Source organism: Cyprinus carpio, chromosome A19, assembly GCF_018340385.1.
Source record: "Cyprinus carpio isolate SPL01 chromosome A19, ASM1834038v1, whole genome shotgun sequence".
NCBI lineage: Eukaryota > Metazoa > Chordata > Actinopteri > Cypriniformes > Cyprinidae > Cyprinus > Cyprinus carpio.
In genome coordinates, this window is record NC_056590.1 from 10,444,576 (window position 1) to 10,461,485 (window position 16,910).

General features: G+C 34.3%; 1 protein-coding gene across 1 annotated transcript in view; it reads right to left on the reverse strand.

The window, feature by feature from the left end:
• Positions 1-129: 129 nt before the first annotated feature.
• Positions 130-16,910, reverse strand: part of LOC109111975 (oxidation resistance protein 1-like) — a 49,989-nt gene continuing 33,208 nt past the window's right edge. The window contains exons 7-17 of the mRNA XM_042776327.1: positions 15,296-15,448; positions 14,015-14,199; positions 13,062-13,704; positions 11,930-12,138; positions 7,800-7,968; positions 5,352-5,432; positions 2,319-2,438; positions 1,898-2,050; positions 1,635-1,730; positions 1,174-1,247; positions 130-1,092 (exon numbers count right to left, since the gene is read on the reverse strand). Of these exons, the coding sequence (XP_042632261.1) occupies positions 957-1,092; positions 1,174-1,247; positions 1,635-1,730; positions 1,898-2,050; positions 2,319-2,438; positions 5,352-5,432; positions 7,800-7,968; positions 11,930-12,138; positions 13,062-13,704; positions 14,015-14,199; positions 15,296-15,448 (2,019 nt within the window). The 3' untranslated portion in view covers positions 130-956. The remainder of the gene's footprint in view (positions 1,093-1,173; positions 1,248-1,634; positions 1,731-1,897; positions 2,051-2,318; positions 2,439-5,351; positions 5,433-7,799; positions 7,969-11,929; positions 12,139-13,061; positions 13,705-14,014; positions 14,200-15,295; positions 15,449-16,910) is intronic.

Here is a 16,910-nt window from a genome sequence, read left to right on the forward strand (position 1 = left end):
ATTTCATCACCCTCGAATGCCCAGGTCACCTAATATACGGTTCCTAGGTTGCCGCTGATGAGAAGAGCCAGTCTCAAGAGACCGGTTACCTGACGAAAACTCCACATTCACATAAGATTAGCGTTAATGTTGTGTACATATAGAAATGTATTTATTGGAACAAATTTACAAGGAAAATGTACAATTGAGATTATACTTCAAGGACAGAAGTGCAAACCATTTTACTGTCACACGTATCAGCAATATGAGAAGTAGTTATGTACACAGTACACTAACAAAGGTATAAATATATAATTGCTATATGTATTTATACATGTATATATACTCCTTCAGATGGCTTCCTAAAAGACAAACACTTTTCTCCTGGCATAACTACAGCACTCCCAGACTGAACGAAGGACTTGCAGGAAAGCATATTGATATAAAAAGGGCACCACATGTGAATTTGCATGTTACTCCACCTTTTTACAGCAACACCGAATGTTATATTAAGTAGTGTCATTTGATTACATAGAGCCTGTGTGAGTGCACAGACACAGCTAAATAATGGGGTTTTTTGAGGTTTGATATTTAAAGTGCTTGAAATAGATGCAACACTACAGGTGATGAAGGTACTAGGACTGAAAACTCCTGGGAAGGTCTGGACCTACATTTTTCTTGGAAAGTTTTACAAGATTATGTAAAAGCCATTAGCGCCCTTCCTTATCCTCAAAACTAGAGGACCTCAGGCTGCAAATGGGTAAAGAAACTTTCACTGGGACACCAGTGAAGAACACCCACCAATGCTGACCATTCCCAGAAATGAAGGACAGTGTACGCTGTATATCTGCTCTGCCTCTATCAGGGCTTCTTAGGAGCCAAGTAGAGGGTGTTCAATCAGTTACGGGGGTCTAGTGATGTAGCCTCATATACCCGCCTTCCTGTTTACTGAGTCTGTGAGGTGGGGATTGGGGGTGTTATTCAAAGGCCCATATTTCAATGTCCTGCACATAGAAGTCCTCCGTTTTCGAGAGCATTGGATTTCCAAAGGTCTTACACGAGTGAGTTCTGCCATGATAGAGGTCGCCATCCAACCACAGCCCGAATTCACCCCTTAAAAGTAGAAAATAAAAATGAATTTATACACTATATGCCACCAATAAATGAAATATGCCAGCTTATTATCTTACTTACCCTCCGCCGCCAAAAGCTAGGGAGTCCATATCTCCTTTGATGAAGAACATATTGTCACCAGTCCATTTGAAGACCTAGAAAGGTTCAAGTAATGTTATCAGTCATATTATATATATATATATATATATATATATATATATATATATATATATATATATATATATATATATATATACACACATACACACACACACACACACACGCACACACACACACGCGCACACCACGCACACACATGCACACATATATTTTTTAATTAAATATAAAAATATAATATACAAAATACATAATATATTTAAAATATATAGTTTTTACATTTAAATATATATTTAAATTGTATTTAAAAACTATTTTATTCATATTGTCTACTATTAGACCCCTATTATACATTAGTTAAACTTTCAGGTACTGCTCCATCTAAGACCTACATGTGTTAATAAATTAATTCACATATTCCCCACCTCAAATTCTGGACAGAAGGTGAAAAGGAACGTCTCTCCGGTACCATAGAAGCCGTCACTGACTTTAAATGGCTCTGAAGCGAGGGCTCCAAACAGCTGCAGAAAATAAGCCAAAGATTTTATTTGAATATTTGATTAATTTAATGCTGTTAAACTGCTTTAGAAGTCTATGCAATTTTCACAATCGACATGTATAAATTTTGAAAAAAAAAAATATGTAAAACCACACACTTCCGCTAAGACCCAGAAGCTTACACTCATACCTGTCCATCACTGTCCTTGATCACCATTAGTACCGGAGAGTCCTGGCCCTGCATGGCGCGGTACAGGCTCTTTATGCTCATGCCGTTTTTGGATGTGCTGAATGCCAGAGACCAGGGATAGCCGATCGTCCTAGCGGGGAGGTGTTTGGCCAGCTGAGGATTGGGGTTACATGCCATAAGTGAGTAAGGAAAGGCCCCAAAAGATCAGGACAGTTCAGAAATGGCACTTGTAAGTAACTTCAACCAAATGTATAATAAAAACAAGGACCTCTGGAAGCCAATTATATAATTGAAATGCCACATGTAGATAATGAAAATGCCATGAGAGTCCCATGAGAGCTAGCCAAAAGATGAGGTGCATCATAGTTAAATATGATAAGGTCAACATATAGATATGGACCCAAAATAAACTATAACTTGCCTTCTCGATCTGATCAGGTTGCAGCAGGACACTGGGCTCGTTCAGACTGGGCCTGAATGATTCGGGTTCTGGGTCACTCTTCACCATGTGTTTGGAGTTCACCTCTTCCTTGGTTGTGATCTGATTAAAAATAGAAAGAAAATGAGCTGATAAACATGATCTCACTGTTTGATTCTCCCTAAATAAATGCAACATTCTCTTACATTGAGAGCACAAATATCTGGATGAGTTGTGCCTGTTTAGATTTCTTTAGAAAACTTCTAAAGAAACTTCTAAAATAGGACACTTCTGCTTGACCTAAAATGTTACGGCCATAGGGGTGGCCATCTGTCTTTTGTTTGATGTAACATTCTTTACATCAATCCTTCATTCGTTCAATCTATTCTTTATTCGCTCACTCTGTCTTTCATTTGTTTGTTTATTCTATCTTTAATTCATCTTATTTGAAATATCACTATATTAATGTCGACTTTTCGTTTCAATCATCCAATATCCTTCATTCATTCACTCTTTCGTTAGTTTGTTTGTTCTATCATTCGTTCATTTGTTGTTCTATCATTTGTTCATATCTTTTGTTTGAGCTATCATTCGTTCCATCAAACAATCGTTTGTTCATTCGTTCGACCTATTCATCCCATCTATCATTCATTTGTTCTATCTATCAATTGTTTTTGTCCTTTCTATCTAAAGTTCATTAGTATTCCATCTCCTGTTCATTCATTTGTTCTTTCTATCTTTTGTTCGACCTATCATTTGTTCATTCTATCTATCATGCATTCATTCATTCGTTCTACCTGTCATTCATTCTATCTATCGTTCATTTGTTTTTGTTTGTTCTTTCTATCATTCGTTCGATCTCGCTATTGTTTGTTCATCCTATTGTTTGTTCTATCTATCTCATTTATTCGTTATATCTATATCTATAATGGTATTTATCACAATATAGTTAACTTTCATTTCAAAAAGTTATATTTTCAAGATCATTTTTTATGATTTTCATTTATCCAACTGTCAAATGAAGTTAATATTGAGGAACTTATGATACAAACAATATTATCTATCTATCTATCTATCTATCTATCTATCTATCTATCTATCTATCTATCTATCTATCTATCTATCTATCTATCTATCTATCTATCTATCTATCTATCTATCTATCATACCTCCCAGCCCTCTCATGCATTGTCCAATCAAATGACTTTTTTTCGGATTGAACTCTAGGTAACTGGCATAAGATATATCAGATAACATAATCGGAGCCTTATGAAAAATATTCCATGTATACAGTACTCTCAAAGTAAGAGAACATTAGCAAAATTCTGAAATAGTCTCATGCCCCTCCACAGAGGGCATCAAAAGCAGAACTGCTCGATACAGGAGAAAGTCACACTACAGGACGTGAGGAGTGAAGCTTACAGAGACACACATTTATCAGCAAGACAAATCAGGCTTTAAATCTGGTAATGTGTGCTTCTACATCAGTAGAACCTAACTGATGTAGACAGAGAAAGATGGATAAATGGATGGAGGCCAGTGAGGTTTGGCTGGCAGGAAAATGTACCAAGGGGTCTTATTTCAGGGAGGCTTATCTCTCAGGTTAAGGAATGAAAAGTATAATCGTAGTTAAGCACAGGAATAAAGGTTAGCAAGAAAACAGGGTAGTTCACCAACCGCAGTGCAAACCAAGGCAAATATCCAAGAATCACATATCAAGAATTCAACATCAGATTTGGAGCTGATAACTGTGTTTTTTTTTTTTTACAACATGTTCAGAAAGGCCTAACACTCTTGGATGTTTGCACTGTTTTCATATTTGCAGGGAACAGGGTTGGTGAGACCTCATCAACACACTCTCAAGAATGTTTTTTCCTTTAAAGTCAACATGAAATGACATTCACACACCATTCACTTCTGCAATATAAAGAATTTCAGACTAAAACATGATATTCAACAAGGGGAAAAAATGCATAAAAGTTTGAAACAAGTATTAAATAAGTGCAATAACAATTAGACCTACAATACTTACCATCTAACAATGCCTACATAATAAACATTAACCCTCACTGCCTTGTTATACACTATAACCATAAATAACAATGAAAACAGCAAGCAAAAAAAAGGACTAAAAATATATATAATTATTACAATATACTCATTTATAATATAAATTATAGTAAATTATTAGAAAATTACATTAATTAATAAAAGACTAATTGAAATAACTTGCAGCTGTCAATGTGGAATGACTTATTAATACAACAGCAGTGCCAGCAATAAAAACTAAAATGTATAATTACTATAGTATAGTATAATATATAGCAATTTATTACAAAATATTACAATTTGATTAAAATGTTACAAACAAAACAAATGGTTGGAATAACATGCAGTGTAGAATCATGCACAGTTAGATCAGGTAAGTGTATTAATAAAGCAAACAGGGTTAATAGTAATTTCATGTTGACTTTAAGAGTGTGATGATGAAGAGTAAGTCAGAACAAGCACTGCAGTCAAATGCAACAACTTTTAGATACTCGATCAAACCCTTCTGGAAAGGTCTCTAGGGGACAGCATGAGACTAATTACTATAATAATTGCTTCACTTATTGCTTCCTCTTGTTCAAGCCATCTAAAACCCATCCTGTCATCCAGATGGAAATGCCAGTTGACAGATATCCAGTTTCAGTATTACTGAAGAAATTTTATCAGCCTTTAAGTGTAATTTCATAAAAAAAGGCTGTATGTCAACTCAGGGCCAGTTATATTATTCCACACTCCCCATAAAGACCAGTGCAATCTGCTGATCAAGAGGAACAAATTATGTAAAACAGCCTGTGATGCATTCAGATTCAGATCAAATATTTATTCAATTTGTGAAAAATTATATTTGGGCTTATTAATATGTTGATGCTCTGATTCTTTCATACAGTATCTTAATTGTTGAGTTTAATATTGAAGTTAATGCTCCTAGATCAACAGACATGCCGTGGGCTTTGTGATGGTTTCTGTGTGGAGTTGAGCATGTGGCACCTGAAGACGTTTGCAGAGCGAGCGCAGGTCCTCACTGTTTAGCGCATCTATCCGCCGGTAGTATTCAGTCACAGAAACTACCTAATGCACAGACAAAATAGTGATGTTGCATGAGAAACTGCCTGGCATACAAAAAATTAGTATGTGAGGGGAGAGAAGTTATCTGGTATGCTCCTCTGCAGCTTAAACTGATCAACTTGGAAATGGAGGAAGGGACATGTTAGTAAGTTCAAGCCATTTATTTATTTATTTTTACACAACCTAGATGATAATACCAAAATAAAAACTGCAATAAATAAAAACTAATTGACTGGGAAAAGAACTTTAAATACCACTTGACCCATGTGTTTCCACAGATAGCTGCATCAGAAGTGCAGTCAGACTCAGGCCAGGTCTCATGTGCCATGAATCAGCACTGATCAAACAGCACTGTCTCAAAGACAGATCACACATCATCTGCAACAACCTATATACATATATATCTGTCTTTGACGTGTCTGCATGTTTTATATGCAATCTATGCATACAATGTTAATGCTCTTAACATGCACTTGCAACTTTCACCATAAAAGCAACCAAGCACAGTTTTTCTTTTAAGAGCTTTTCCATGTGGAAAAAACTACCAACAATGCTGTGTCTGTTGCGTTTGATATAAAACCGAGCTGCGTTAACAATGCGTTATGCATGTAAGTAAATACTATACAGTTTGCAACTGCATTCTTAATATAAGTATGGTAGATACTGCAAAAAAAAAGAAAAGAAAAAAAAGAATTCTGGCTGCAGAATTTACTCTCATGTCTAAATTACATCAATTTCCAAGCCTAGAAAGTAACAGCTGCTTGCAATGCCTTCACTATTCAGTGTGCATGTTAAGTGCACTCAAGCACAAGTCACTCAGCCACATACAAACATTACAACCACAGAGCAGGTTTTTTCTTTACCAGGCCAAAGCTGTGTTTAGGCATCAGCTGACATCCCTCCTTAATTCTTCTGGAGAAAAACAGTATTTCTGCAGAAAGCCCCAAGACATGCAGGTGTATATCCACTATTAAGTATCCACTTGGACCCACGGAGGTACAGACACTCTTAGAAGTGAACTAGAGGCTTTGTGCTGTTTATATCCCGGGACCAATGGGATGGCAGGGCAACTGAAAAGCATGAACTCATTTGGCCTTCCCTCTGGCCAGCCCAGCCAAGAGGCTGCACAGGGCTTGAGTCATATTTTATGAAAAGCCAAATAACTATCTGGAAGACATTATAAATAAACACATTTATATAGCCTAGAAGAAATCTTCTTGAGAGCCAGCAAAATAAAAGAAAATGAAATAAAAATAAATATAAACTATTAAAATAAAAAGGTTAAAATAACAGTAGAAATGTTAAAAAGATCCAAGAAAGCAAGCAAGAAAAATAAACAAAAAATAAACAAATTATAGGGTTTTAAATTTTTTATTAAATATTTAAATGCCTGCCACATAAGAAACACATTGTTAAAGATAATAAAAATATATTAATATATCACCTTAATAGTATTTCATTGTTATATAACATTAATATTGTTATTATGATATTGGTCACTGGTGTCTTCTACCAGAACTAAGTGTACAATTGTTCAAATAGACAAAAATTAATTGCTGGATCCCAAGAAGATATAAATACTTCTAAACTATTGGGCAATTAACTATCATGTTTTTTTATCTTCTTCATTGAGTGTTTACAGTAATTATCCTTGACTATAAAACAATAAAAAGCATAATTTACATTTATCAGTCTTGCTCACTGGAGTCTTTTAGTGCTTTAAGAGGGATGATGAAATGATTGTGTCCATTTGCAGATGTACACTCAATTCAGTAACAGCCAAGTCAAACAGACATTACAATGAAAGGACATTACATACCAGTTCATCACGTCCTTTGAAGGGAAAAGATGTCATTATGAAAATGAGACATTGCAACAAGACATTCCATGGACAGTGACAATGACTGGCAACAGGAACAAGCATGCATTCATACTCAAATGTTAGTATGTGCATAAACATGGTTGAAGCTGCTGAAGAGGACATGAACTCTGAAAGAAACAGACACACACACGCTCCAGTGCTGCTGTGAATAACAAGCTCATGGGTTCAGGAGAGAACATAAACATCATGTAAGCATATTCATGATCACATGTCGATGTCAACACAATCGCAACCAAGACATCAGCATTATTATCAAAGCAAACAATACATGCATTTCAGTTAAAAACATGCATGAATTAGCATAAGTATTACTATTTATGACAATCAAATAAATCACATTATAAATCATTAAAATAATCAATTATATTTAAATATCCAATTGCATTAACGCATTATATATATTGTAGGCTTTGCATTTTAGGTTTTAGTCTTAAGTAGTAGTTTGGCTAGCAGGTTAAGGCTTGTTATCTTACAGCAGTTGTTCATACCTCCCAGTCTTTGAATGTGATATCAGGTACTGGTTTGTCATGCTCCCCGCTTTCAGCATCCTGGTTCTTTTTAACCACTACAAACCTAGGCTCCCGCGTTAGTCCACCCAACCCTTCTCCATACACTTCAGGGGTCCACTGGACAAAGAACGCATACAGGTGGTCTGACCTGCAGGAAACAAACATACAAAAACGGCCAAGATTCACTCTTAAGAAATAACTGGACCTCCTCAAGTCCAGCTTTTCATTCACGTAGGCATCCTACTACTTTCTAATGAGATAGTTGTAAATACTGTGCACCAGTGCCCATGTTAGATAGGTGTTTGTTTGTTTATTTTATTTATTTATTTTACAGTTCTAAAAATGTTTTTATATAAAATGTACTGTATATATATTTTTTTTCCCTGATTCAATTTAATGAAAAATGCTATGCTGTTTTTTTTACTTTAGAAATGAATGCACTAATTTCTAATTCCTTTAGAAATTAATGCACTAATAAGTGCACTAAGACTAAGACTTATTCTGCACAATTTATAAAATCGTTAATAATCACAATTAATAAAAAGGGTTCCCATACTTATGATCAATGAATTCCCTTAAATTTTCCAGTAATTGGCGATCACTAGAATTACTAGATAAGGATTTTTAGATTGATTTATTGAAAGCAAATAAGAGAATATCCCTCACAAAGACCTTGTGATTATTTTGGAACCAAGCATAACCCCAAAACATCATAAGTCACTATAGAGACATTTCCATGATTTGTAAAAATATTTCATACATTTCCATAGCCTTTTAAAAAAATTTTTTAATACATTACATATTTTATTTTAAATTCAATTTTCAAATTTCCTGATGATTTCAGGTTTTCCATTAACTCCACCTGAAATTTTCAAATAAGATTTTTTTTTTCTTATGTAACTAAGTTTGCAAGGTTGGGGGAAAATATTATAATTATATTCTGTTTCATTAAAGACTGTGTAGATGTTAGTATTAGATGTTAATATGCAAATATTATTTTTAAGATTTTGTTTAAAATTCCAAAAAGCATTTATAGAAACGTCATGGAAATTTCTATAGTATCTCTATGTAAATTTCTAGTTTTGCTTTTGATTTTATTTGTCTGAAAATACACTGAAAAAAAAAAAACTAGAAATAAACTTTCACTCAGAAATTGGTAGTAAACTTCACAAATAATTATAAAGAAACAGCAAGTAACACACTGAATACAAGTTATATAAAAATTTTGAAGTAGAAAAACTGAAATGTTATTTTCTTGCAGAATATACTCCAGTAATATTTGTTTATATTTATTTATTTATTTTACCTTGTATAAGAACACAGTGTATGGTATACTCTGCAATACAAATGTTTTGTATAAAAAATTAAATGCATAAAATAGAGTCCAGTTTATACTGACATCTAAGTCATCCACAATGCATGTCCGTAGTGTGATATACCATTTTCCAAGATTGCTCTGTTCAATTTATAATGGTCTATGTAAACAGCAACGTATAGGTGTCCTGTAGTCTTGCTGCAAATGGCACTGAAGTTGAGAGACCATTACAAAGAGGAGCAACCATAAACACACACATATAGACAGGCACAGTCTAGGATGCACATATATACACACGATGACCTGGCTTTGGAGAGATCTGGATGCAATCCAGGCAACTCCTGGGGACATGAGGCACAGCTTACAGGCTATGAGAAGTATGCACATAAGCGAGCACCAATTAACATGGTTGATGTTCCTTCACGGTTCAGAAATGACAAAATGGACCATTGTCATAGCTCAAAATGATCATGTGACTGGCCACCAAACTGGGTTGATACCATAACTTTGATACATAATGAGACATCTTTTTCATGGAAGCTACTCTAACACGAATGCAGACTCGGTTTGTGTGAGTTTAATAGCTCAAGATGGAGGTCATAAACCATTTGTGGACTATTGAGCTCTCAAATACACACTTAAATCACAAAAATCAGGAATGCAAAACAAGTCACTGTGCATAAACATCATAACTCTGAGCGTAAATGTCAGCAGACTAAACAGAAGTCAAAGGGTAAAATCATGCTTTTTAACACATCACACTGTCTTTAGAGAGAAAGCAAGGTTTATGCAGTACAAAGCAATTTTTCAGTCAGATGTCCTATTCGATTTTAAAATATCTGTCATGTTCAGAAATATGGAATCACATTATACAGACAGTCATTTGTTAGAAATAATGTAGTTTTAGCTAATTACATAGATTTATTGCTAAAGGAAAAGTTTGAAAAAAAACATTGATCCATGCATAATTCAGTTTGCAGATGAAAACACACGTATGGCGCATGCAAATATCTCTTAATCTGTCTGACTGTGGTTCAACAGCTGTATTATACAGAAGTAACAGATTCTGTGATGGATTACCAGTATTGGGGAGTAGCTAGCTGCAAGTAGCGACGCTACTAGATCATCTAAATTTTTCAGTAGCTTTACAGTAGCGATGCTACCTTTAAAACAGTGTAGGTTTTTCTGTAGCTAGCTACTTTTTCCAGCAAGTAGCGGTGTAGCGCGACTGACGGCTGAAGGTCTGGAATTTATGGCAGCTTTCTTTGGCCAAGGCCCGCCCATGAGGCCGTTTAACCGACATGTCAAACAACCAATCACAGTTCGTTTCGTTCAGCATCATGTTTCGGGGCGTGGAAATGTCGTCACAATAACAGACCTGTGTGTAAAACTCTCGGACGTATTTGAAAGATTCTGTGCCGTGAACTTTAAATATTTCACATACTTTTGAAACTCCAGTGTTTAGTTGATCCTGACATCACATGTATACACTATACAGCCAATCATAAAAGAGGTCGGTTACATGGGGGTCTTACAAATAAAGCAGCAAAAAATAAAAACTATTTTATTATTAGGATCAGAGAGAAGGAAAAAAAATATGAATATAAAACTAAATACAAAAATAATAATAATAATAATAATAATAATAATAATAATAATAATAATAATAATAATAATAAAAATATATACAAATTATAAAAAAAAAAACATTTATTCATACTTTTTTTGTATTTTATACACACTTATGTTTCAAAGTTTATGGGTTGCTAAAATTTTTAATGTTTTTGAAAGTGTCTTATGCTTATCAACACCACATTTATTTGATCAAAAAAATCTTTAAAAGTTAGCAATATTGTGAAATATTATTACAATCTAGAAAATAACATCTTTTTATATATATATATATATATATATATATATTATATATATATATATATATATAGAATAATATATATATATATATATATATATATCTATATATATATATATATATATATAAAAGATGTTATTTTAGATTGTAATAATCAAACAAATTAAAAATAATAAAATCACATAAATAATAATAAAAGTCACAGAAATAAATTAAATTTTAACATATGTTAAAATGTAATTTATTTCTGTGACGCAAAGCTGGATTTTCAGCATCATTACTCAAGTCTTCAGTTGCATGATCCTTCAGAAATCATTCACATATGCTGATTTGCTGCTCAAGAAGCATTTATTATTATTATTCAAGTTAAAAACAGTTGTGTCTCTTAATATTGCAATGTGTATTAGTGTTTAGTAGGTTTTTTTTTTTTTTTTTTCTTTATTATTTGATTATTAGAATGTGAAGAATTTATTTGTTTTTTTTTTATGAGTTTTTAAGTCTTTACTGTAACTTTTGATCAATATAATGCATCCTTGCTGATCAAAAGTATCAATTTCTTTAAAAAAATAAATCATACTGAAACCAAACTTTTCAACAGTAGTGTTAAAAAATACATAAATTATTATCGATTTAAAATAAATGTAATTATAGATGGGCATTCTTAGCAGAGAAAATACTTTTATAATTTTTAAACCTTTCAGATCAAACAATGTTCAATGCAGTCAAATTAAAATGACTAAAAACAGCATAATTTTATGTATCATGATACATCATTTATGTCCATAAAACAAACATGCAGGACATATTGCGCCAAATGTATTTGTACAAATCCCTAACCCTGCATATAAGAAATAATCTTAGCAAGCATCAAAGAAATGAAAAATTAGCAGTAAAGGAAGCAGACATTTAAAGTGTAGCACTGACCTCTCAGAAGGAACAGCGAACCAGTACTCGTGCTTCCGGTCTCTTTGGGCATACTGCTGCATGGAGGCACTGGCATAGGAAAGAAAGGTCTTCCGCATGGCCCTGCCAACCCGCAGGCACAGGAACTTGTGCGACTTGGACTTCTGCTTGCCTTTGGGCCCCGGCACAACTGGGACAGGAAACAAACAACGCAAAGTCTGCACCTGTTTCTCATAGTTATCTCAGCATTTAAATTAAAACATGAATCTTGCATTCTGTTTCTACTAATCTATATATTAGCATATTTATGCATGATGGATGCAACACATGCTTAATAAGCTGATAAGCTGGGGTTGTTAGTGTGCTGCAAAGAAATAAATAAATGGAGCAAATTAAATCTGTTTATCTATAGCCAATCCAGCATGACTAAGTGAAAATGTGTCTTTCAGTTTATTTTTAGGGCCACATCCTTATTAGATTGCAGCAGTGATACAACAGGATCATATGTAGGCTGACACCTCAATAAATTTGTACGTTCTGTTATCAGGGATTGGATATCTTTTATATAAGCAAAACCCTTGGGAAATAAGCTTAAAGTCAACATGAAACATATATCCAATCCATTTTACTTGCATTTTTTATTTTCAGTTCAGAGTGAAACAGGATTATTGGAAAATATGGATGGATGGGACTTTTTTCACCATCAGTAGCATCTTGATGCATCCACATGGTGATACTATTTATTTATTTATTTAAATTGTTACATTTCACAATATTACTACTTTTACTGTATTTTTTATCAAATAAATGCAGCCTTTTTGAGTATGAGAATTTTTTTATTTTTCAACAAACAAACAAAACCTTACAGACCCTGAACTTTTTTTTTTATCAGTATTGTATATTAAATGTCATTTTTGAAATAAAAAAAGAAATTAAATAAACTTTTTTTTACTATATTTTTATTAACTGACTTTTATTTTTCATATAAAAAATATGCATCCCTAAAAATTTGGATGTGCATGTTTTGATGACAGAAATAACTTTTTGGGGAGGTTAATATGAACTGATGAATCAGGTGAAGTTTCATGTTGATGTTAACAAGTGTGCTAACAGTAGGTTGGTTTCATTTGTATTTTGTTTTTTATTTGTTTGCTATAATTTTTTTTGGTGTTGTGTAGTTGTTGGTCATTTGTTGTTCTTCTTTCACATTAACATCAGTTTGCATAGTCTGAGCTTCCATGCTCTTTTGTATCTCATGGGCTTTTGCAAAATCCTCAACAGCCACAGTGTCCGAACAAAGAGACTCAGATGTGGTGCGTGATTTGGCCTCATCCACAGGCTGGTCCCATTTTATGTTCTCCAGAACGTTCTCAAACACCACCTCATTGGATAAATCTGTAGTATTCAGACTCTGCTCGAAGCCACTATCCCTCCATCCTCTTCCCTCAGTTTCTGCATCTTGAACAGCTTCTTTTACATCCTTTGTGTCGACCATTGAAGGTTCTTCAGTGGCTGTTGTGGCCTGGTTGATGGTTTGCACTGATTCCGAAGATGCACCAGAGGACTTTATCTGCGGCAGCTCGTCGGAAGATGTTGCGAGGGTATCATCACGGACTGGAGAGAGTTCTGACTCTGTAAAAACATCTTCGGACAGAGAAGCTTCTGTGCTGCGAGGGGCCGTACTGGCACTGTCGTTGCCCGTCTCACGGATTCTGTGTGCTGCATTGGCTGCGTTGAGACGTGGCGCCCTCTTGGGATGGCTCACCTCAGTCACAGAAGGGTCTAGCTCCAGATCTCTGGGTTGACAAAAAAACAACATATGAATATGAATCATGTGTCATTTAAAAAGTCATGCATTTCCATGTTAAGATGTTCGACCCAAACAGTTTCTAGTCCCCACTGACTTCCATAGTATTTATTTTCTATACTGTGGAAGTCAATGGGGACCATCAACAGTTTGGTTACCAACATTCTAGAAAATATTCTATTCTCTTTGAACAACTAGGGTTTAGTTGTTTTTAGAACAACTTTAGGATGAGCAAATGACAACATTTTCATTTTTGGTTGAACTATCCCTTTAATACTTCAGGCTGTTAAGCAACTTACGGTGGCACAAGCTCTCGGACCCTGATGTCGGTGATTTCCCTGCACATGGCTGCAGACTGCACCTCCTCCAGCGGGCACATGATCCCGTACTCCTCACATCCTCGCTCCTGCACCAGCTGGTCTGACTTATGAGGGTCGAACATGATGTTGTTTGGGGTGACCAACAGAACACCACTGACTATACCCTGAAAGACAAAGAACAGACGAGGTACTGTAGATGGCAATGAAACATCAGTGGACTATACACTACTCTAGCATGGCCAGACTTGATTATCACAGCAAAGACAGAACATATTGTTCTTGTTATTGTACATTGATTATTCTGGCCACAAAACGCCCACTTAGGCAGGAAGAGATCGACACGAAATGCAACCAGCTTTTGGTTTTGTTTTTCTTGTGCTAAATCTAAAATCAGTGATACTACAATAAAAGTCAGCATGGAAATTGCTCAGAAAATACTGTACAAATTCGTGAAAATGTGTTTAGACTTTGTAATCATAATTTTCATCCATCCAAATGTAACAATATATAGTCCACAAACATAAATCGGAAAATTAGGTAAATTATTTACATTTAATCATTTAAACTTTAATTCATTTAGAAATTTGCAAAACACAATGCCAAGCTAGATCAGAAATGAATAATACATGAATATAATACACATAATAAATATATAAACAAAATATAAATATATATATATATATAAATATATATATATATATATATATATATATATATATATATATGTATTTGTATGTATACATTTGTGCATGTACATACATTTTTGAAAGATTGGGGTCGGTAAGGTGTTTTAATCATAGTTTTTTTTTTTATTATAATTTCATGCTCACCAAGGCTGCATTTATTTGATCCAAAATACAGTAAAAACAGCAATATTGTTAAATATCATTACAATTTAAAGTAACTGTTATATGGTACTATATTATTTAAAACATTTTTTATTGTTATCAATGTTATGACCACTTAAAACAGCTGCTTTATATTTTATATTGTTATATGTTTTTGGAAAACTTTATTTTTATGTATAGAAAGTTTGTTGTTATTCAAGTTGTAACAATACAAAAGTCTTTTGGACGGCAGTGTGTATGTATATATATCTTTCAAATATTTTCATGGCACAAGTTCGCGAGTTTTGCCACAAAAACACACACAATATCCCAATACATGGGAAAAATGACTTCCCGACTAGAAAACATCTGTGCACCTGACTAACAGTTTTTTCTTTTTTCTACACAGAAATTTCTCTCCCTTGAAACTTACCTTGCCATCCGAGATGTATTTGCAGTTCATTTTAAGGAACTTTTCTGTAAGCGCCTCTTCTTCCTCGGAGGTGGATGACACCACTCTGGCTGGCCGAGGGGGGCCATGGCCTGGGCCGGGGGTGCTGTGCCTCCGACGGACACCATCTGAATCCTGTTGAGATGAAGTTTGAGTGAGAAACAGCTCAATCAGTGGTAGCCCTCGCCACATCACACTGAATGCAGCCAGACCCTGAGCTTATGATACATCCTCTAACACTCACACCCACACACACACACACACACACACACACACACACACAGTCATCATAACAAGGAGGCTTGGAAATAACAACCCATTAAGGCATAAGGTAGATCCCTTGAGGGCTCTCTGCTGTAAGAAAGCTGACAGGCAGAAACCAAGAGACCGAGGCAGGTTTCCTAACATGAGGTAGCACAGGTTGAGTGACTGTCAGAATTTGTGTGTGTGAGAGCTCATTATAGGACAAGAAAAAGGAAACTCACTTGGTGCTGACACACCAATACAAATCTAATGATTATAAAAAGTTACTTTCAGATTTACAAAATGCATTGCAGCAGAATCCTGAGCTGAAATGTGAACAAGCTGGAACTCCTGGATTTGAGTTACAGTAAAATCCCATTTTCAGATACTGAACACATGGTTGACTCCTCACTCGATGCATTCCAACTTCTCACACAAAGAGCTCTGTGAAACACGGACACACTGAGACACCTTATACTCATTTAATACTAATCAAAGAAAACCAGTTTGTTTACTGGAGTGATCAAGCAAGTGATGCAAGAATAAGATATATGTATATATATATGTATATGTGTAAATATCTATGTATATGTGTAAATATCTATGTATATGTGTAAATATATATGTATATGTATATATGTATATATATATGTATATGTATATATATATATATATATATATATATATATATATATGTATATATGATGATAATAACAATAATAATAATAATAATAATTATAATACTTCTTGAGCACCAAATCTGCATATTAGAATGATTTCGGAAGGATCATGTGACACTAAAGAATAGAGTAATGATGCTGAAAAATTACACTGTAAAACATATTTTAAATTATAGTAATATTCCACAATTTTATTTATTTTATGAAAATGCAACCTTGGTGAGGATAAGAGACTGGAGTAAGAAACATTACCCCAGACATTTGAACAGTAGTGTAATATTAAGGCAGACAAGAATGTAGCAAAATGGTGAACCCACGCTGAGCTTAAATGCTTGACATGTTTTTTCCAGCACATTAATATTATATGTTTACAGTCCGTAGACAAGTATATAAATTTATGGCTGCTGTGACTGACTGTACAGTTTAGATGCACTCCACTGTGCGTGTATAATCAAAATGCTGAAACGCATAAGAGAAGCATGAATATTGTATGAACATTTGCGTGTTTTTATGTAATGTGATGGTACTGTAACAAAGTCAATACTCCAGGCTATTAAAATTACAGGTATATGTGTGTGCATTCTTATTCGTGAGATGCATGTTGATACCTGAATACATCTGAAGTTAGTACAAGCGTGTGCAAGGGTGCATGTGCATGCTTTATCCATTGATGA